At 47.7% G+C, this 23,977-nt stretch overlaps 1 protein-coding gene across 3 annotated transcripts in view; it reads right to left on the bottom strand.

Moving 5' to 3' along the window:
• Positions 1-526: 526 nt before the first annotated feature.
• Positions 527-23,977, bottom strand: part of LOC146813454 (uncharacterized) — a 73,095-nt gene continuing 49,644 nt past the window's right edge. For all 3 annotated transcript variants that reach the window (XM_085620223.1, XM_085620224.1, XM_085620225.1), the window contains one exon: positions 527-2,229. In XM_085620223.1, the coding sequence (XP_085476349.1) occupies positions 1,595-2,229 (635 nt within the window). In that variant the 3' untranslated portion in view covers positions 527-1,594. The remainder of the gene's footprint in view (positions 2,230-23,977) is intronic.

Genomic DNA, 23,977 nt, shown 5'->3' with positions numbered 1-23,977 from the left:
TGTCAGCTTCAATGCAATGTATCATTGGTTTGTGACCGCAGCTCTGGTCTGAAACCATTACAATGTTACAGGCTCCTCGACTGTGGTGGCTACCAATATGCAAAATGGAACCTGGATCTGTGCACTGGTTCTAGTCTATGAATACTGGAGCATGGCCTGGGTTGAGCAGACAGCAGTTCCTAATGCCCCTCTAATGGCCTCCCTCACATCTGATTTTTCAAGAAGCCCACCCGCTGCAGGAGGAAGGGCCACTTGCAACGCAGAAACGGAGGTCTCCTGTCCCTCGCAGGCCTCCATCTCAGTGTTCACAGGCATTTATGAGTGGGGGGCATCACAAAACGCTTCTTACCTCAATAAAATCAATGAGGCCAGAGGTTTTGGCATGTCTTGCCGTTGTATATACATTAGTAGGCAAGTCACACTTCAAAATTAAGGCCCTTTGTTTTGTAAGTCTTGTATTAAAGTTCTACATAATGTATTTAGTAGTACAATTTTGTAATCATATTGTCTTCAGATAACTGGATTGAGCATGTCTTCATTTTTAATGTCTCATTGGCTTTTTAGCACAATGGTCATTTACTTTTCTACACATAGGCTTGGCAGTTTTGTACATGTTAGTCCTAGATTTGATTATGTGATAATCCTTCAGTGGTCCTAATTTACGGAACATTTTGGCAGTAGGGTTACAAGTTCTCTCTTTGGGTTGAAGAGCCAATTCTCACACACATTTCACAATTCTATGCTGGAATGAACTCCAGACACCATTATGAAGCAAACAGTATAAAGACTTCACAACAATCCAGAAAGTATAAATACCAAAGCAACACAATAATTAACATTTTTAATAATCTTAAATGCACTAAAAGCTACACAAAGTCTCTAACGAATACATTTCAACCACCATCCTACAAACTAGTCCAATCAGCATAACCCTATTGGCAGTTCTTAATCTTTCTTTAACCTTAAACCTTGCCCTAATCCCAACCATAACTCTAATCCTGACCCTAAGCAATGCCCTTTAACTCTTTCTTTAAACCCTTTTATTAAAAATCTTACCCTTTAGTTACATAACTCTTTTAATGATAGTGAAAAACACTACTATAGCTGTATCTAATTTTTTTAAATAATGCTTTTGTTATAGGCTACTTCTATTGTGTCTTCTTGAGAACGTGGAGAGTACACCCCTCAGCCCGGCAATGTGAGAAAAAGGTTTTGGACCACATTACATTTGTTTCCTTGATCTTACATCATCCATTTCACACATCACAGCCCATAGCATGCTATTCTTCAATGAAACTCAACTTACGCCAGCTGCTGTCGTAGGTGAAACAACAGGGTTTGCAATGTACTAAAACCACTGAATAGCTTTGATATTTTGGTTGTGCGCACTACTGAAACCAAGTTACAACAATGTTAAGGCTACGGTTCAATGGACTCAGCGACTCATTTTCTTTGTTTGATTCATCGACTCACTCTCTTTCTTTTCCTGCTGTGTGTTACACATCTTTTATGGCAAGTCTCAGGAGGTGAAGGCATTCAGTTCGGGTGTAGTGCTGATAATCTTCATTGCTCTCAAGTTTCTCTCCTTGTACAACTAGGGATTCATCTCAAAAGAATTTGATTTCTGCTCCCTGGTATGCAGCAGCTGATGCTTAATAAGGTGCGGTGTCTGTCTGAAGCTCTTGCCACATGTAACACATGTGTATGGTTTTTCTCCAGTATGTATTCGCCAGTGCCTGACCAACAGTTGAGAAGTTTTGAAACTTTTCCCACATTCGCTACATGTATGCACTTTTTTCATCAAGTTTAAAGAGACGGAGAGTCTCTTCATACAGACTGCGCACAAATGACGTTGGTTGCCTGTCTTTATCTGCTGGTGTGTGTGGCCCATTGTTGACTGGTTGTAGTATACTCCACACTGACTACAAGTAGCAACTTTAATTCTAGTCTGTGCATCCTGATTGTGTTTCACATTTAACGAATTATTCGAACGCCCCTCATGTCCTGTCCAGGTAGATGGTTCTTGCTCGGGGTGGCTTTTGTGAGTTTCACTAACGTTTGACTTCTGGGCGGTGTTGCTTCTAGTTTCGTCACATTCAAATGCTTTCCCATTTGGGTGAACTGTTGCAGTGTTAGTAACAGGACATCTGTCGCTGATGGGTCTCCGACCTGTTCTCTCCCAGCTCCTTGAACATTGTTGCTCAGTAGTGTGTACAAATGCGTTTAGCCCTTACACAAAGACAAATAAAAACAGAACAAATTAAACAATCAGCAAACAAAAAGTTATTCTTCTGATGGAACATAGTTACTTACAGATTCATAATTACTACAGACCCAGAAATAGCAGTGCACTTTTCTAAGCGGAGATAAAATCAATGTAATGTGCAAAATTGTAAAGGGGACAGCTAGAATGCTCCCCCGTCCTATATACATTAATTCCCATGCTTGGCATTCGCTTGATCAGCACTGTTAATGCATGTTGATGCAAGGAGTAACGTACAATAGCACCAGAGCTCTCATAGTTTGATGCCCCTTAATACTGAAGCAACAATTCATTCAGCGAGTTCAGAATTTAGTCCCCTCATAAAACATCCTAAATACATTATTAATGGCACACAATCATGTTCATTTAGTTTTTTCCCCTTAACCTATGGTCTAATTAGGAAACACTGAATGTGTGGAAGGGAAAACTCCAGTTATTGAATCCACCTTTGAGCCAGTTTCACACCACTGTGTAAACTTTACAAATCGCGGAAATGAGGCATGGTAGTTTTGCTGCAGATTCAAGTTTCTCATTTTGGGAGCCAGGGTAAGGACTCGGGTCTCTAAGCTCCGGGGTGGACAGTTTAGCCACTAGGATGCCTGGCCCACTGGTCTGGGATTATCATGGGGCTCTTTATGGCAACCACTAGGGCTGAACCCTGGGACCCTCACATTACACACAGAAGCTGCAACATTTTCACAAACTCACTGGGCACTTGGGCGAGAGATTGCAGTTTCTTCAAGTTGAATCGCTCTAAACTTTATTAATGGGATACAAAAGAAATAATACGAGTAACTGAAACTACCACTACTACGAAAAACAAAATTGATGGTGCTAAATATCATAATTCTTTTTTTCCGGATAACTCAGGTTTTGAAAAAAAAAAATATATGTTTATTTTCAGTAAATCCTTCAGATGCCAATGCACTCATGACCAGTTGGGCACCTGGAAACGATGTAGGGGTTGGCGGGCAGCCAGATAAGCACCCTTGTGGTAGAGGACCCCCCCCCCCCAGGGGGGCATTCCACCAGATGTTGTGTTCGCTGCAACACTGATAGCTGTCTTTCTCCCTGTGCAACACTCATCTAGAATGGTGATGTGTCTTTTCACATGGCACTGGTCTGCCCTGAGATACCAACAGCGGCACCCGTTCTTCACTGTGGCATCAGCCAACATGTCTCCTTCACCAGTAACTCCAGCTCTTCATTCTCCTTTCCTTGGTAAGTAAGTAATATTTATTATATGCTTAGTTAATAAAAACCATTGCATAAAAAGGAGCATAAAAACATATAGCAAGCAATATATGCATAGCTAAATAAAACAGACAATGTTGTCACATCATTATATCTAACATGTAGAATACTGAGCCGGTCTGTAAAATTTCTTCGTTCCGGATCTATAGAATCAAGCCTCTTATAACAGTTCTGAGTTTCTATAATCACAGTCTCTGATGGCGTTATTTTTTGCTTGTGCGTAATTTGTTTCAATTCAAATTTTCAGTGGGCACAGGTCTTTGTACTTAACACCGTCAGGTTAAAATATTAAAACAATCGGTTAGCACTCTTCAGTTAAAACCGCTTTTAAGATATGTGTAAAAGTGCACAGGAGGTTATAAGTTGCTGTCCTTTATTTCAATGTTATATTCCTTCTCTGTCGCCTTTAGTTTCTTTCTCGCCACATTGAGGAATCAAACTAGACAGCAGGCCAGCCGGATATCCTCTCCTTCAAAGCAGGCTTTAACTGCCTGCCTACAGGTTCTAATGCGTAGTCTGTTCAAGGCGGGTTTTAGTATGGATCTTCTTTCCCCGTCTAAGCATTTGCATGTGCAGACAATGTGTAGAATATCTTCCTTAGCCGGCGCACAGTCTGCATGGTGTTTTAGATTGTGGCAGTTTCCTTGGTGGTAAATGTGGCAGTATCAGTAGAATGCCCATCCTTAAGTGCAGAAATTTTTCTTTTTTGGTCCTGGTAAATCCGGTCTTGAGAGGAGCAGCTTTTGTAGCTCTGGACAACGAACCATCCATGTGCTCTTTCAGACAGGGAGGCTTTGTCCTCGAGATTGGATACGATTTTTACTGTTTTGATGACCAGCTCCTTGAAGGTTTTGTGGACCCCAATTGTGTCCCAGTGAGCTTCTAAGGCCAAGCTGGCCAAGGAGCCTTTTAAATAAATTAGAGCTGCACAGTCTTTTTTCCGGTTAAGTTCATTCCATAAAAATTCTTTTAGTGATCCTGATTCTGCTCCTTTAATTTTGTGCCAGCATTTCAGGTAGGCTTCCTTTCGTGCAGTCTGGTGATGTATAGCCTGGAAGGTTAAAAATGATTCTCATTGCCTTTGGATGTCAACATCTCTACCTCTGAGGCACTCGCTTCCATAAGTGATGGTTGGGAGGAGTTTTGCTCGAATTACCTGTAGCAAAGGAGGGAAACTTGGGCCGCTTATTTTTTGTTTAATGTTTTTTAGTGCGACTGCCAACAAGATTCCTTTGCCTTTTATTGATGCTTTTTTTGGGAGGAATGTGCCTTTGGTGTCCAAAATTATGCCCAAGTATTTAAATTCACTGACTTTATCAAGTTTCTTCCCTTCCAGAACCCCTTGGAAGTGGTGTGGTTTATTTTTCCAATTAATAACCATCACTTTAGTTTTGCTCAGATTTATTCGTAGACCATTTCTGTTGGGGAAGTGGCTTGTGGTATTTAACAGGTGTTGTAAGCCAATTGGGGTGCGGCTAATCAGAACCAGGTTGTCTGCGTAGAGTAAGTTCGATAGGGGGAAACCGCCGAAGTTCGGGGCATGATGCTTGCACTTATCCAGTTCTGGCGAGAGATCTGCTAAGAACAGGTTGAATAGGATCGGTGCCAGCACGCACCCCTGCTTCAGACCCCTAGTTGTCGGGATTCTCCGTGATATACTCTCTCCAGCCCCTAGCTTGATTTGGATCCAGGTATCACTGTGTAGTAGAATCAGCTGGTTCAGAGGTTTGCTCTTCATTTTCATTCTGGAGAGTTTTGCCCAGAGTTTATTCCTATCAATACTGTCAAAGGCAGCAGAGTAATCTATAAAGCATAGGTTTAATGGTCTTTTGATGAGTTTGGTATTGTCTATTAGGAGCGATAGTGCCAGTATGTTTGTTGATGTGCCCTTACTTTTCTGAAAGCCTGACTGATTAATAGGAATAGATGCCGTTTCCGATGCCCATTCTGTAATTTCTTCCAGCAGCAGCCCTGCGTAATATTTGGCATCATTATCTAGTAGTGGGACCAGTCTATAGTGTTCTGCGATGTTTTTGCTGCCTTTCTTATGTATCGGAGAGATGATGGACCCTTTCCACGATTCCGGTATTATCTCTGTTTCAATGATATGCAAGTAAAGTGGTAGAAGTTCAGATGCCCAGTAGTCCGGGATTGGTGGTATACCGTTTGGGCCAGGTGCGCCCTCGGTTCTGCCCTTTGCAATTCTGCTCCTAATTTACTTTAATGTAAATACCCGTTTGGGCTCATCTTCTTGCATACACGAGTCTGAGCCGGCCCTGCTGTGCTCCAGGGGTTCTTGTGTGTTAGTTGAGTGGCTGCTATTGAAGTGATCCCAAAGGTATTTAAACCAGTCCTGTTCTGTAAGGTGAGAGTTTGTTACAAGTGCCCTTGGGTTCTGTAATCTCTTCAGTGTATGCCAAAACCTTGTGCTGTTTTTTGCTTTAGCATTGTAAAGGATTTTGGCCCATGCTATTTCTGTGCTTTCGCGGCGAGCTTCCCAGATGAGTTTTTTCTTGCTGTTTTTTAGTGATCTGAGCTTAGCTGAGAGGTTAGCGTCTGGCCCTGCCCGGTGAAGTTCTCGTGCTGTTTTATTTATTCCTTTCTTTATTTGTTTTAATTCCTTTAATTGTGGTCCTCTCAGAAGACGGTCTTGCGTGCTCAGTGGTGGAGTGTGGGACCTGTGTCGGGCTGCGACCACTCTAGTTAAGTCCCTCCCGTCTTCATTTGTATGTAATGTGCCAAGTGTTTCAGTGAATTTGCCCCAGGAAGCAGTTACATTCATGTTGTCCTTTTTGTCCTCCCAGGGAGTCTTTGCCTCAAGCAGAAGTTATCCAAGTTAGAGATTTTGCATTTAATTCTTCTCGGGTTTGTTGTGTGCTCTGTGCATAAGTGGACGGGTTGCTCAGTAGATGCGGTGCCATAAGCATCCAGAGTCATCTCTTGTGGTAGGTGGTCACTTTAGTCTGAGCTTCCTATCCTAAAGTTGACTATTTTATTGAAGAGGGAGTATGACGTGAATGTATAATCAATTGTTGTGTTTGCAAGGGCGCTGTAGTAGGTAGCTGCCGGCGGGCGATCTCCCCGAAAACGCCCGTTCAGAGCAACTAAACTCAAATTTTCCAGGTCCCTGAGGAGCTTCTTGGCTGTGCTGGTTTGCTTGCCCCACTTACTTGCTTCCTGATGTGGGATCCCCCAGACCGAGGACTGCTCTTCAACTATTTCTTCTCTTTCGTAGAGCCCTGTTAGAAGCATGTTGAAATCTCCTGATACTAAAAGGTTTGGGGTAGCTTCTTCTTCAAGTAGTCTTGATAAGACAGAAACCAGCAGTTTGGCACTAGTTTTTTTGTCCCTCGAGTGAAGGTGAGTATTGATGAGTATTAGCTGCTGATTGTCTTTCCTTTCCTTGGTGACACAGCCCCCATTTGTCCTTCCTCTCCCTGTAAGTCCAGCCCATTCTGAAGCCACTGCAACTCGGCCCCTTTCTGCCACCAAGCCTGACCTTCTGGGTCCTGAAAATACATCCCTCATATAGGGGTACATCTACAGAATATACACAAACTCTTTTCTTCCAACACTTAAGGACACTCTGTGACAAGCCGCTTTGGTTTACGTGGCAGTCTGTCATGAAGTAGGCCCCACAGACAATGGTGTGGGATAAGCAGAGTTGGGGGTACCTTCACCACGGTGGCCTTCCACTGCCCTCTGAATCAGACAAGAAGTGTTGCTGTGGAGAGAAAGAGTTTGCACTCTTTTTGGCAGGTGCTCATTACTGCCCATCTGTGTTTTGGGACACAAATGTTAATTTCTTCCCAGCACTATTGAAGAGCAGTAATATGGACATTTGCCATTTTCAATGATCAAAAGTCTTAAAAATCTTACCAGATAAAGTTTCAGGGGAGGTCGAGATTTCTGTGAACACATGCAAAAACACAGCTGTAGCACACAGATAAGGAGATGGAAATAAAACCTTCTGATAATGGGGAGTAGGAGAGAATCCTGTTATTTATGGTTTAACCACTATATGAAGAGAGTCCAGTGACATTTAAAGTGATGAAGGTTACTTTGTTGAAAGATGATCAGTATTTTAATGCTAATATAGCCTGAAAAGAAAAACGTAAAATACAAGGACTGCACCTTTCACAACGCTAGGGTTTCCCGCTGAAGGTGCACATCTCTGATTAGTTTTGTACTACACTGACCGAGCATCAGCACAATCTCGGTTAATATATCTGAAACCCTACAGGTTCCGGGGCCAGTGGTCTACAAAAGAGGTTTGGGTCCCTTGATACAAAGTGGTGTTTGTGTATTTCACCATTTGAAGTGTTTTAAAGCACTCAAAGTGGGCATCATCTAACCAGGTGAAGCTCCTCTGAGCAGCGTCAATGAACCGAAACGTAATAACACAAGATTACCTCAGTGAAAATCGACAGCTAAAATGATTCCATAAGGAAATTAAAAATACAAGGACTGATCTACCACAATGCTTGGACCTTACTGAAAGGACATATGTGGGATGAACCTGTGTTGCCTTTACTGAGTGGGGCTGCATTCAGTTATGATGTACTTGACAATTAGAAGAAAGTTTGGCCGTATTTTAAACATCAGTGTGAGGTTAAGTACACTAAGTGTTCTCCAACTAAGACAATCAGGGACTTATTAAAAGATATGGGGCCTTTTTAAGAGCTTGGGGGTTGGGATACTCCATCAAAATGAGATGGATATCCTGCCCGCCGTATTCCAAGTGCCATTGCCTTTAACGCACGTGTAATACGGCGGACAGACAACCACTCCATTTGTGACAGGGTAGCCCACCAGCCAAACTCTAAGGCCCAAAGGTTATAATTTTTTATGCACTAGTTTTGTTCTAAACTCACTTTTTACTAAACTTGAAACAGTTTTATAAGTGAGGTTCACAGACCCGACGGGTTAACAGTCATCCATCAGCCCGACAGGAAACCATCACCATATTTAGAGGGCCCCACCGGAGTGGCGGAGCATTTTCATCGAAAACATTTTCCAGGGTGGGCCGCCATATAATGAAACCCCTCACCCTAAACTGTTTCTGAGCAACAAGCAGTCAATGCCTCTGACAAACGGAGGGTTTCTCAATGCACTTGGGGGCCTCTGACTGTTTTTCTTGCTTGGGTCTGCCATGCATTGCTTGTCAGACCCAAGAATGAAAAATTGACTTTGGAAGGCACAGGTTTAAACAGGACTGGCCTTCTGGGCTAGTGACCTGCAGTCCTGTGGTGGATGGGCTACTGGGCAACAGGTTGCTGAAGGTAGAGCCAACTGAGACTCAGCCATCAGAACCCTTGGGGTTTGCCCACCTCTACTTAAGGCAGAGGAACTGCAAGTGCAGTGTGGCATAAGATGCTCTGATTTATGGAGGGGCTCCTGTTCTGTCACTATCTATTCTAAAGAGTAAGTTACGTACGTTTGGTAAGGTTCTTTCTGATGGCTATGCCAGCTCCTGCAGATTCCTTGGTTGAACCTTATCCCCATCCCCCAAAGTGGACCCAGAATATTTTGCAGCAGTACCACTTCAATGATGCCAGGCAGCAGTCTGCAACGCCATCCAAGGACTCCGGGAACTGGAAGTGACATTAGAAGGAGGGTGGGGCACACTGCCTCACATCTCAACACTCTTTCACCCCAATGTATTGACAGCACCCCCAAATTCACTTGTTGCTCTCTACTGAAGAAGGAAACAATCCTTAAAGACATGTCAAGAGATACAAAGCACTGAATATATCTACAATGGTGAAGACTGAAGACTTTCAACTGAAGTGACTGTTATCATGCACTGCATTCACCACAATGCATCTGGGCTAATTGTGTGCTGGCATGACATGCAGTGTGCTCCCTCCTCCTTTTGTGATTGGCTCCTTGGAAGGGACATCAGGCTGTCTCTATATGGTGCTACGGTTGCCGTTGACATCAGTTCCGCCCTTCCAATAAAAATGTCTCAATCACAAAAAGAAAAACACTATACTCACGAGGGCAGCAGAGACAAGGCTTCTAGGGGGACTGTCATACCCAGCAGAAAGAACATTACCCAAGGCAAGTACCTTGTTCTTTTACTGGCAGTTCTCTCCCACAGTTTCTTGTATCACCCAAGGAGGAAGGTGGTTGAGGATGCCATTTTTCATACCAAGTTTTTTAGGATCGCCCACCCGGACATTAATAAATAAATCAATTTATAGATTTATATAGTGCAGCTAATCACCCATGAGGGTTTCCAGGCACTGTACATGTGCACAGGAGATTGAGTGATCTGCCCAGAATCATAGGATGTTGAGTCAACGCCAAGACTCAAACCCGCATTCCCAGCTTCCGAGTCGGTAGTGCTGGCCGCTGCGCCACATACCATGCAAAAGAATCCAAAGAGGCCCAGTGAGCCTACTGATGATTAGACTGAATGGGCGGCCTCAAGGTGGAGCAGACAGACATGTCTTCCCACACACTGAGCAAAGACGCCATCTGGAGGATGCTTTCCAGCCAGTGCACAGCACGGTCTCATACACCGGAGATTTGCCTTGGAAGGGTCTGTTTACCCTGGACCCTCTGGAAGGTCCAACGATGATGCAAACCGGCTAACACCCACACGGGCACCAACAGATTGGGGACTGCGGGTATTTGTGCGCTTTATAATTTGTTTCATTCATTCATTCACTGTGGTGGATCATAGCTGTCTGTGGTGTAGCCTGGGAAGACATTCCTCTCCCTTACATCGAAGAGAAGCAGGGACAAATGCTGAAAGAAAAATAACCTGCAAAAAAGGGAACTTAACATTAGGCAGAAAGTGCAGCTTACCTCGCAAAGCCACAAGATCTTTAGAAAAAAAACATGAAAGGGAAGTGAGGCCACAGAGGCTGCAATTCTTCTGCCGCCCGCTGAGGTGGTGGCAGCCAAAAAGGTTTACTCCTAGGGGACCTTCAATGGGCAACTATGCAAGGTTCAGAAGCAGGTGGGCTCATGAGGAAAGCCAGAACCAAGACACAAACCCATGGAGGTCCCCAGATGGAATCTCTGAGATCTGTGAGCACTTGTTTTGCAATGCTTTCAGAAATCCGTCCATTTGCAGAAACATACAGAGAGGCCCTTGGTATGGAAAGAAAATACAAGACAAAATGTTTGCCAAGTAGCAATGGATGGTGCCTCTATTCAAGCCGTTTCCCGCAGTGGACAATGCAACGGCTGCAGCCCATCCTCATGGCACCATCAGGCGAAAGCCGCCCACCTACACGAGAAGAAGGCTCCATGGAACATCAAGGGCTCCGCCAGCAAACCATGCACTGACAAGCGTAGTCTCTGAAGCTTCAGCCAAGAAGGTGGAGCGGGGCCACAACCAGGTGCAGCGTCTGGGCTGCTCATTGAGACAGAAGATGGACAGGGAAAGGAGAATGCCTCGGGCATTTGCTACTCAGCTGCAGAAACTCCTGGTCCAGGCGTGACTGGTCCAATCTGGAGCAACTCAAGATGACATGGGTTCAGTGCTATCTTATCTTCCAGGCCCTCCAACTCAAGATGACATGGGTTCAGTGCTATCTTATCTTCCAGGCCCTCCAACTCAAGATGACATGGGTTCAGTGCTATCTTATCTTCCAGGCCCTCCAACTCAAGATGACATGGGTTCAGTGCTATCTTATCTTCCAGGCCCTCCAACTCAAGATGACATGGGTTCAGTGCTATCTTATCTTCCAGGCCCTCCAACTCAAGATGACATGGGTTCGGTGCTATCTTATCTTCCAGGCCCTCCAACTCAAGATGACATGGGTTCAGTGCAATCTTATCTTTCAGGCCCTCCAACTCAAGATGACATGGGTTCGGTGCTATCTTATCTTCCTGGCCCTCCAACTCAAGATGACATGGGTTCAGTGCTATCTTATCTTCCAGGTCCTCCAACTCAAGATGACATGGGTTCAGTGCTATCTTATCTTCCAGGCCCTCCAACTCAAGATGACATGGGTTCAGTGCTATCTTATCTTCCAGGCCCTTCAACTCAAGATGACATGGGTTCAGTGCTATCTTATCTTCCAGGCCCTCCAACTCAAGATGACATGGGTTCGGTGCTATCTTATCTTCCAGGCCCTCCAACTCAAGATGACATGGGTTCAGTGCTATCTTATCTTCCAGGCCCTCCAACTCAAGATGACATGGGTTCAGTGCCATCTTATCTTCCAGGCCCTCCAACTCAAGATGACATGGGTTCGGTGCTATCTTATCTTCCAGGCCCTCCAACTCAAGATGACATGGGTTCAGTGCTATCTTATCTTCCAGGTCCTCCAACTCAAGATGACATGGGTTCAGTGCTATCTTATCTTCCAGGCCCTCCAACTCAAGATGACATGGGTTCAGTGCTATCTTATCTTCCAGGCCCTCCAACTCAAGATGACATGGGTTCAGTGCTATCTTATCTTCCAGGCCCTCCAACTCAAGATGACATGGGTTCAGTGCTATCTTATCTTCCAGGCGCTCAAACTCAAGATGACATGGGTTCAGTGCTATCTTATCTTCCAGGCCCTCCAACTCAAGATGACATGGGTTCAGTGCTATCTTATCTTCCAGGCCCTCCAACTCAAGATGACATGGGTTCGGTGCTATCTTATCTTCCAGGCCCTCCAACTAAAGATGACATGGGTTCAGTGCTATCTTATCTTCCAGGCCCTCCAACTCAAGATGACATGGGTTCGGTGCTATCTTATCTTCCAGGCCCTCCGCTGATTTGGAGGGATCAGAGGGAACATATCATTTAGACCCAAGAACTTGCCCATGATTTTTTTTTCACAACACATTTTACTGAGTTTTGCCTTAACAGTGCCTTGCTGGGCATTCACATACATTTCAAAGGATGCTTGCAAAATTGGCTTATTGTCACAAAATAATATTATATGAGCTAAACAGTTAGAACATGTCCATGTTTAAAGTATCCGAGGGTTTGGGGTTGCCACTCCCTAGGTACAATAAGAATGACATGTCTCTTCAGGTGCGCCACATTTGCTCAGCACCGGCAGTTCTAAAAAGCAAGTGCTGAGTCGGGTCTCTATCGGTCTCTCCATTTTTGCCCTCACCCTCAAAGTGAAAACGAAATCTTAACTCTGCAGCAGCGCCCCCTTCACTTCGTTTGATGTCACTTCAAAGAGACTCGTTATAGTTCTTTCACAGTCTCAACATTTCAGCAATGACGCATTTTCATTATTATACACAACGAAGCCATAGTTGTTGCTTATTTAGCTTATGCAACTCACAACCACTGACAAAGCCAATAGTCCTGGCTTGTTGTAGGTGTAATGTTACTTGCTGTATTTTATAACTGGAGTCACTGACAGAAGCAGCAAAATACCAGTCGGGCGGCACGCTATGCTAAGCACAGATTTTTAGCTTACATGTTTGTAAGCAACGCCCTTATTTACATCAGCCACGCCCCTTTGAGAACCCTTCAGTTTCTTCAAACCACTTAAAGCCCTGTTCATACCTACGTTGAGCAAGGAGCTGGGCCAGATCTTGGGTTGGAGGACGTAATTGGCCCACGGGACCACGGATCAAGTCGGAAAATTAAAGCAGGGCTTGAGGACTAGGCCGGAGGGTGCAGCTGAAAGCAGGGTCGGTTCTAGGGCGGTGCGACTGGTGCCACCGCACCGGGTGCTGACTTGGCATGGGGGCGCCTGTTTGCTGGTTTAGTTTGTACTTTAAAGCACCTGCTGCCGCGTTCCTGGCCTCCAACAATTTTCAGGCAACAATTAAAATGTCAAGAAAACTCCAGTGATTAATGTTCTTCCAGGCGAGATCGGAGTTTTGTCTAGTAGAAGTTTTGACTTATGGAAGTTCTGATTCATGGTAAGGTAGCACAGAGGGTTAATATGCCTGCTGCACAGAACATGTACCATGCAGACCACAAAGGGAATGTATTGTAAACAGGTCAGTGGGTTACCGCTTTTGTCAGAAACTACCTTTTGTTAGTTGCTGTTTACAGTGAGCTATTACTATCAACTGTCAAGAAAAGAACTGTGTGCAGACTTCAAGGTATAGATTAGAGCGTATGGATTTTTCCCCCAGACTTTCATTATTCTAATGTTGCAAAAAGGGTTCATTTGGGTTCAAATCAGTTCTTGTTATTAAAGAGAGCCCCAATCCATTGTGTTACATCTTCAATTCAGAGTTTGTGCTTCTCCAGACCAAGTCCTCTTCAACTGTACTGCCTCCCTGTATGGATGACAAGTGAATCCACCCCTTATGGTCCTCTGTCTTCTTATATAACATTTCATTTATACTGATTTACACACCTATGATTGATAGTCTCTGTGTAATTTAAAGTGCTCTGACACCCTTCACTTTTATGAGTGACGCTATAAAATGAATTAAATGCATCTGAGAGAGAGTGGGTATGGAGACTGTTAAAGGGTGGTAGGGAGGGAATCCGTGGCGGAGGTGGTTATTGGGGGGCGCCAAAAATCATTGTCGCACTGGGCACCGCCAGTGCTATGGCCAGCCCCGGCTGAAAGTGCTGAGGCAGACAGGGGCCCAAAGGACTGTCATCTGGGACTGGCAAGGTGGGCAGGGCAGCAAGGAATCACAGGGCTGACTGGAAGGCAGGACCATCTACCTACGCCTTGTCGTTCGACCTCAGGGTGGCAAAGTTTGAGCCCTCCTGCCTCCCACCTGGAGGGTGAGTCGCCTCCAACTGGACTCATGGGGCTTACCAGAGCAGCCATCTTCTCTCTGTTAGGACTGGCTAGGACACCTCTGCTGCTCATTCCTCGCCTGACAAAGAGAGGCACAGGCTAGGGGTGGACCGCGTTGCATGAGATCCTGCAATGACACTGCCAGGGAGCAGGTGGAGTGGAATGGCCTGCACCGGGATCAGTGCTTAATTTGAGCCGGTGGTTTCTGGTACTCAGCACCAGCACTTTACTATCAACGCCGGCTCTTATGACAGCCTGCCACATGGTGGCACTGTTAGTCATATTTTTTTAGGAGCACAACAGCTGTTGTTTATTAATTAAATATACATTTAAATCACAGATACCTGCCAACCAAAGCTATAAGAATAGCTTGGGCGGCATGTGCATGTATTAGTCACATTAATGTATATTTAAAGTCTGAATTGTTACACTTGCATGAGAGTGATGGCTAGGAGTGACAGTACTGTCAATGGCAGTGCTATGCGGGCAATGTGCGGTGCAAGCTGCAGTGGCCTCCAGGCTTTGTGAAGAAAAAGATGAGCTCAGCGACTTTTAACCCTGAAGGTAAAGACTTTTTTAAAAAATGGGAACCAGAACACTAATCACACACAGGTAACTCTCAGATGTATCCGAAAATGATTCATATTACTACATTTCATTACTTCCACTTCTCTACACTGTCGCAGAGCACAACGCCTTTGGAGACGACATTCTCACCGAAAAGAAGAAAATAAGTTGAAAAATGCAAGGAAAACTAAGAAAGTCCTGGTGGCTCCGGATTCCTCAAGAAGAGACACAAATTATAGTGAACTGACTTTCTTGGTGCTGTACATAGATATCCCAACATCAGTTACACCCATCTGACTCCTAGGTCGACAACGCACAGTGGCTGTTGCCATCCGGGACAACAACTCACAGGGGCCTTTGGCACCTGGGACGACAACGCACAGTGGGTCTTGGCAACTAGGTCGACAACGCACCGTTGCCGTTGGCATCTGGGACAACAAAGCACAGTTACCCTTGGCATCTGGGACGACAACCCACAGTGGCCCTTGGCACCAAGGACAACAACACACAGTGGCCCTTGGCACCTAGGACGACAACAAACAGTGGCCCTTGGCACCTAGGACAACAACGCACAGTGACCCTTGGCACCTAGGACGACAATGCACAGTGGCCCTTGGCACCTAGGACGACAACAATCAGTGGTCCTTGGCACCTAGGATGACAACACACAGTGGCCCTTGGCACCTAGGACGTCAACGCACAGTGGCCTCTGGCAGCAAGTACGACAACGCACAGTGACCCTTGGCACCTAGGACGACAATGCACAGTGGCCCTTGGCACCTAGGACGACAACGCACAGTGACCCTTGGCACTTAGGATGACAATGCACAGTGGCCCTTGGCACCTAGGACGTCAACGCACAGTGGCCTCTGGCAGCAAGTACGACAACGCACAGTGACCCTTGGCACCTAGGATGACAACACACAGTGGCCCTTGGCACCTAGGACGTCAACGCACAGTGGCCTCTGGCAGCAAGTACGACAACGCACAGTGACCCTTGGCACCTAGGACGACAATGCACAGTGGCCCTTGGCACCTAGGACGACAACGCACAGTGACCCTTGGCACTTAGGATGACAATGCACAGTGGCCCTTGGCACCTAGGACGTCAACGCACAGTGGCCTCTGGCAGCAAGTACGACAACGCACAGTGACCCTTGGCACCTAGGACGACAATGCACAGTGGCCCTTGGCACCTAGGACGACAACGCACAGTGACCCTTGGCACTTAGGATGACAATGCACAGTGGCCCTTGGCACTTAGGATAACAACGCACAGTGGCCCTAGGCACCAAGGACAACAAGGCACAGTGGCCCTTGGCACCTAGGATGACAACGTACTTTGGCCCTTGGCACCTAGGATGACAGCGCACAGTGACCCATGGCATCTAGGATGACAACGCACAGTGGCCCTTGGAACCTAGGACAACAACGCACAGTGGCCTTTAGCACCTAGGACGACCATGTCCAGTGGCCCTTGGCACTTAGGACGACATCACACAGTGGCCCTTGGCACCAGGATGACAATGCACAGTGGCCCTTGGCACCACGGACAACAACAAACAGTGGCCCTTGGCACTGAGGACGACAACAAATAGTGGCCCTTGGCACCTAGGATGAAGGAAAACAGTGGCCCTTGGAATCTAGGATGACACCGCACAGTGGCCCTTGGCACCGAGGACGACAATGCACAATGGCCCTTGGCACCTAGGACGACAACAAACAGTGGACCTCTTCACTTAGGATGACAACGCACAGTGGCCCTTGGCACCTAGGACGACAACAAACAGTGGCCCTTGGCACCTAGGACGACAATGCACAGTGGCCCTTGGCACCTAGGACGATAATGTACAATGGCCCTTGGCACTTAGGACGACAACGCACAGTAGCCCTTGGCATCTAAGACAGCAACGCACAGTGGCCCTTAGCACCTTAGACGACAACGCACAGTGGCCCTTGGCACTTAGGACGACAACGCACAGTAGCCCTTGGCATCTAAGACAGCAACGCACAGTGGCCCTTAGCACCTTAGACGACAACAAACAGTGGCCCTTGGCACCTAGGACGACAATACAGCTCAGACAGTTATCCGGGGCTGCTCACGTTCTCCAAAAGAGTATACGTATTTGCTTTGCATATCATGCCCCCCCCCCCCCCACCTCCCAGCGGGCTGTGCATCCGGATCACAAGCCGTGCAATGTAGCCCTCTGCAGCTTCAGTATCCACACTCGTGGCATCGGTGATTCCCATTCATAATTTACACCCCAGACAGCCACCTGCAATCTCCACACCTTCACAATCTGCACAGCACACAATTCCTGCAGCCCCTGCACTCCATCACAATATTAAGAACATACATCCCTAAATCCCATCACAATCGGTAAAACACACAGCCCTGAACCCCATCACATTCTGTAAAACAAACAGCACTGAATCCCATCACATTCTGTAAAACAAACAGCCCTGAACCCCATCACAATCTGTGCAGCACACAGCCCCTGGGGCCAATGTACGCCATCACAATGTATAAAACATACAGCCCTGCACCCCATCACAATCTGTACAGTACACAGCCCCTGGGGCCAATGTACGCCATCACAATGTATAAGACATACAGCCCTGCACGCACCCCATCACAATCTGTGCAGCACACAGCCCCTGGGGCCAATGTACGTCATTACAATATATAAGACATACAGCCCTGCACCCCATCACAATCTGTACAGCACACAGCCCCTGGGGACAATGTACGCCATCACAATGTATAAGACATACAGCCCTGCACCCCATCACAATCTGTACAGTACACAGCCCCTGGGGCCAATGTACGCCATCACAATGTATAAGACATACAGCCCTGCACCCCATCACAATCTGTACAGCACACAGCCCCTGGGGCCAATGTACGTCATTACAATATACAAGACATACAGCCCTGCACCCCATCACAATCTGTACAGCACACAGCCCCTGGGGACAATGTACGCCATCACAATGTATAAGACATACAGCCCTGCACCCCATCACAATCTGTGCAGCACACAGCCCCTGGGGCCAATGTACGCCATCACAATGTATAAGACATACAGCCCTGCACCCCATCACAATCTGTACAGTACACAGCCCCTGGGGCCAATGTACGCCATCACAATGTATAAGACATACAGCCCTGCACCCCATCACAATCTGTACAGCACACAGCCCCTGGGGCCAATGTACGCCATCACAATATATAAGACATACAGCCCTGCACCCCATCACAATCTGTACAGCACACAGCCCCTGGGGACAATGTACGCCATCACAATGTATAAGACATACAGCCCTGCACCCCATCACAATCTGTACAGTACACAGCCCCTGGGGCCAATGTACGCCATCACAATGTATAAGACATACAGCCCTGCACCCCATCACAATCTGTACAGCACACAGCCCCTGGGGCCAATGTACGTCATTACAATATATAAGACATACAGCCCTGCACCCCATCACAATCTGTACAGCACACAGCCCCTGGGGACAATGTACGCCATCACAATGTATAAGACATACAGCCCTGCACCCCATCACAATCTGTACAGTACACCGCCCCTGGGGCCAATGTACGCCATCACAATGTGTAAAACATACAGCCCTGCACCCCATCACAATCTGTACAGCACACAGTCCTGCACCCCATCACAAGCTGCACAACATACATCCCCTGCACCCCATCACAAGCTGCACAACATACAGCCCCTGCACTCCATCACAAGCTTACAGCATACAGCCCCTGCACCCCATCAGAAGCTGCACAACATACATCCCCTGCACCCCATCACAAGCTGCACAACATACATCCCCTGCACCCCATCACAAGCTGCACAACATACCGCCCCTGCACCCCATCACAAGCTGTGCAACATACAGGCCCTGCACCCCATCACAAGCTGTGCAACATACAGCTCCTGCACCCCATCACAAACTGTAGAATATACAGCCCCTGCACCCCATCAGAAGCTGCACAACATACATCCCCTGCACCCCATCACAAGCTGCACAACATACCGCCCATGCACCCCATCACAAGCTGTGCAACATACAGCCCCTGCACCCCATCACAAACTGTAGAATATACATCCCATGCACCCCATCAAAAAATGTAGAATATAAATCCCCTGCACCCCATCACAAGCTGTGCATCATACATCCCCTGCACCCCATCACAAGCTGTGCAACATACTGCCCCTGCACCCCATCACAAACTGTAGAATATACAGCCCCTGCACCCCATCACAAGCTGCACATCATACATCCCCTGCACCCCATCACAAGCTGTGCAACATACAGCCCCTGCACCCCATCACAAGCTGTGCAACATACCGCCCCTGCACCCCATCACAAGCTGTGCAACATACCGCCCCTGCACCCCATCACAAACTGGAGAATATACAGCCCCTGCACCCCATCACAAGCTGCACATCATACATCCCCTGCACCCCATCACAAGCTGTGCAACATACCGCCCCTGCACCCCATCACAAGCTGCACAACATACAGCCCCTGCACCCCATCACAAGCTGTGCAACTTACATCCCCTGCACCCCATCACAAGCTGTGCAACATACATCCCCTGCACCCCATCACAAGCTGCACAACATACCGCCCCTGCACCCCATCACAAGCTGTGCAACATACATCCCCTGCACCCCATCACAAGCTGCACAACATACAGCCCCTGCACTCCATCACAAGCTTACAGCATACAGCCCCTGCACCCCATCAGAAGCTGCACAACATTCATCCCCTGCACCCCATCACAAGCTGCACAACATACATCCCCTGCACCCCATCACAAGCTGCACAACATACCGCCCCTGCACCCCATCACAAGCTGTGCAACATACAGGCCCTGCACCCCATCACAAGCTGTGCAACATACAGCTCCTGCACCCCATCACAAACTGTAGAATATACAGCCCCTGCACCCCATCAGAAGCTGCACAACATACATCCCCTGCACCCCATCACAAGCTGCACAACATACCGCCCATGCACCCCATCACAAGCTGTGCAACATACAGCCCCTGCACCCCATCACAAACTGTAGAATATACATCCCATGCACCCCATCAAAAAATGTAGAATATAAATCCCCTGCACCCCATCACAAGCTGTGCATCATACATCCCCTGCACCCCATCACAAGCTGTGCAACATACTGCCCCTGCACCCCATCACAAACTGTAGAATATACAGCCCCTGCACCCCATCACAAGCTGCACATCATACATCCCCTGCACCCCATCACAAGCTGTGCAACATACAGCCCCTGCACCCCATCACAAGCTGTGCAACATACCGCCCCTGCACCCCATCACAAGCTGTGCAACATACCGCCCCTGCACCCCATCACAAACTGGAGAATATACAGCCCCTGCACCCCATCACAAGCTGCACATCATACATCCCCTGCACCCCATCACAAGCTGTGCAACATACCGCCCCTGCACCCCATCACAAGCTGCACAACATACAGCCCCTGCACCCCATCACAAGCTGTGCAACTTACATCCCCTGCACCCCATCACAAGCTGTGCAACATACAGCCCCTGCACCCCATCACAAGCTGTGCAACATACATCCCCTGCACCCCATCACAAACTGGAGAATATACAGCCGTGCACCCCATCACAATCTGCAGAACACAGAGCACCTGCAGCCTCTGCAAACACGTTCATTGCAACACGCAGCCCTTACAACCTCTACAATCTGTACATCATGAAATCCGTGCAACCTTTGCTCCCCCTCATGCTCTGCACTGTACACCACAGAGCTCCTGCGCACCTTTCAAAATCTGTACAAAACACAGCCTTTTTTTTACCCCCAGTCCCATCACCATCTGCACATCTCATAGCTCTCTGCAGTCACAATATGTGCATCCAACAATCACATATCACACAATCACAACGCATCTCACTTCACAATCTACACAGCATAGCACTTCCCATTCCAATCACACTCCGTACAACAAGCAGCCCCTCCAGCCTCTGCATCTGCCATCACAATATTTGCAATACACGCCCAGTCTTACCATCACAATGCCACAGGCCACCCATTTCAATCTAAGTCTGTGCAATATACAATCTCTACAACCCAAACGTTCCATAGTAAACCCCATCACAATCTGTACAGCAGCCTCTGTGTCTCCCACCACAATCAGTGCAGCACAGCGCATGCATTCCCATTACACGTTGTACCACATCCAGCCACTTCAAGTCTGTACAACACAGCCCCTCCCTCCACCCTGCGCAATCTGTGCAGCCCACTAGCATAGTCGGGTACCATGGGCTCTAAAGGGTCCCCGGCTGCTGTTTAAATTATGATGCAACAATATTCAGGGTTCAATGAGCCCCTCTGGGCCTGGGTGCCACTGCACCTGCTGCACCAATGGATGCTCCGCCCCTGCTGCAGCCCTTGCCTCACCGCAATGCACACCTCTGCAGCTTCTGTGTCCCTCATCACAATCTATCTATCACGCCGCCCCTGTAGCATCTGCACCTCCCATCAAACTCTGCACAGCACACAACACTGCACAATATGTTCTGCGCCTTCCTCCTGCGGCCTCTACATGCACCCCCCCCCGACACTTCGAACTGTAACACACACAGCTCCTGTGTCCCCATCACACCTGAAGAACACAGTCGCCTTCAGCCCCTTCATAGAGGCCCTGAAGCCTCAGGGGCGCAGGAACCGTGGGAAACAGGGGGATCTATCCACCCCCCTCCACATCTTTGAGTGAGTGGTGGAGAACACCCCCTCCCCCCAGATGTTCAAGTCGAAACTTATTTCGGACAGTGGCAGATGTGTCTTCGAAGCCATGCGGCACCCCACAGCTTACTGAAGCGCAGTACCAGGAGGGCAAACTCTCTGGGGTCTCCTGGCCTTTGTTAATTATTTAATTTCAGTCACGCGGTCGAGGCTCTTCTGGAAGAGTTCTTTTGTCAACACAGGCCAGCCAGAGGAGTAAAGGAAAGCAAGGCATGCCATGTTATGATACTGTTCCTTCTGGCTCGGCTGGCCTGAGACACAAGCTCCGGGTCGGAGGCCTTCGCGCAGTCTACAGATTGAGGTGCTGACTGCGAAAGTGTGATAGTCATCCCGGCCATGGGCGTAGGAAGTGTGGGGGACGCGGGGGATATATCCCCCCCAGATTTTGGAGTGGGGGGGACATGGGGGACAAGAGTGGGGGGGACATGGGGGACAAGGGTGGGGGGGACGAGGGGACAAAGGAATTTCCCCTCTCCCTTCTGTTATCGCAGGGCCATTAGCACGCGAAGCGCTCCCTAATGGCCCTGCACTTGACCTGCCTGGAGTCAGAGGCCACCCGCCCTCTGCCTTTTGTTCTGCTGCAGGAAGGCTCCGCCGTTCTGGGAAGGGCAGAGAACGGAGAAAAAAAATAACCGCTGTCTCTTTTCCTTCATGGCAAGGACCGTGCCCACTACTCCTGACCTGCCTCTGGCGGCCGCCCTCCTCTCTTTATTCCTCCACCTCTTTCTGTCTCTGTCTCGCTCCTGCTCACCTGCTGATTTCAAGAGGCAGCTCTTAAGGTACTCTCTCTTGCCTCTCCTTTTCTTTATTTGTTCCCCTGTGAAATTGATCCAAAAAAGGCTGAACACTTTGGCTGTAAATGTCCTCATTTTCTGACCGTTTTCTATTGAAAAGAAAAACCTCGGAATGGAGAGAAAAAATAGTTAAATACCTAAATAAAGCAATACAGTGTGGACAGCAGACAGGCCAGACTGTTATTTACACCCACACACATTAGCGCTGCTTTACAGAGTTTGCCAGTGAAAGCGCTACTTTCTTTTTATCTTCTTTCTTTGAACAACATTGTTCTCCCAGGGTGGGGAAGTGCGCCATTCCTAAAGGGACTGCAATACCTGGTTGATGGGCAGAGTGGAAACGTTTAATATGATCGTTTTCAACTTTTTAATTATTTTAGCTTATAAAATGCGGCATTGTGTTTGGGGATGTGGTCTTTTTTAAACCAAACTGCATACATTTTGAAAGGATATAAGCAATGGACATTGAAAGGGGTCCCTTCCTAGTCCTGTAGCCATGTCTTGAACTTTTCAGGCAAAATCACTTACTGATTTCTGAATAATGAGTTTAAAACCGTTAAGGTAACCATGTTTTTTTCTGATTACAGTTCACATGCTTTGCTTATTCTTGCATTCCCTATGAGTGTTTGCTTTTTTCAGGCAGCATTTTACTGTTGTCTAGTGCATAATTTGAATTTAGTCGCAGCACAATTGAGTTGTGCTGAAGGCAGTGCGAGTTTCTCTCAGTGGGGCAGTATGGTGTTCAGTGTGGGAGAGAATGTGGCACTCTGGCCAGAGCTGCTGAATTTGGAACTGGAGAACCATGTTCAGACCTTCATGACCAGTTCACCATACCACACTCCTGACAGAGCTTATTCCGATGCTACACCTTAGAAGGCACGATAGACCTTAGAAGCCCAGGTGTCTTAGCACCCGCAGGTGGACCTGTCCACCCCAATCCATACTGCAGTTCACTTCCAGTCTTACGGGCAGGCATATGAAGAAGCACATCCTAGATCGACAGTGAATCTGTCACTGAGGTCACAAGACCCTTGAGGCCAGTCCACCTCACCCATTGGTACCTCCATTGGCCTTTTTCCAGCACTAGCAGTGCAACTTGCCAGGGGTTGGCAATGTAGGATTTGCATGCACACCAAACTTAGGGGGTGATTATAATGGCAGTGGGACCGCCACGTCACCCCGTCGGTGGCGGTCCCACCGCCATTGGTGACTGCATCACAGCCCGCCATATTACAATGGCGGGTGGTTACCTGGCGGTTGGAAAGACCAACCACCACGCACCCGACGGGCTTCTTGAGCCCGCCGGTGTGGTGGAGGGGCTCGTGGTTCCTACAATGCTGGTGGTGCCTACCATGCACCGCAGCAGGGATTACGATGTCCCTTACCCGCCAGCTTATCAATGGCGGTTCACCTGCCATGGAAATGCTGGCGAAAGGGACATTGGGGGCCCGTAGCAGGCCCATTTACCCCTGGCCCCCAGACATGGGTCCTGGGGGGCATCTATGATGCCCCACAACATATCACTGCACCATGTGGCAGGCACCGATATATTTAACATGTTCCTTTTTTTTTTTACTTTGCGGCGGATGATGCAGCCAGCA

This window comes from Triturus cristatus, chromosome 7 (genome assembly GCF_964204655.1).
Source record: "Triturus cristatus chromosome 7, aTriCri1.1, whole genome shotgun sequence".
Classification (NCBI taxonomy): Eukaryota; Metazoa; Chordata; class Amphibia; order Caudata; family Salamandridae; genus Triturus; species Triturus cristatus.
This window is presented reverse-complemented; position numbering and strand designations above follow the sequence as displayed.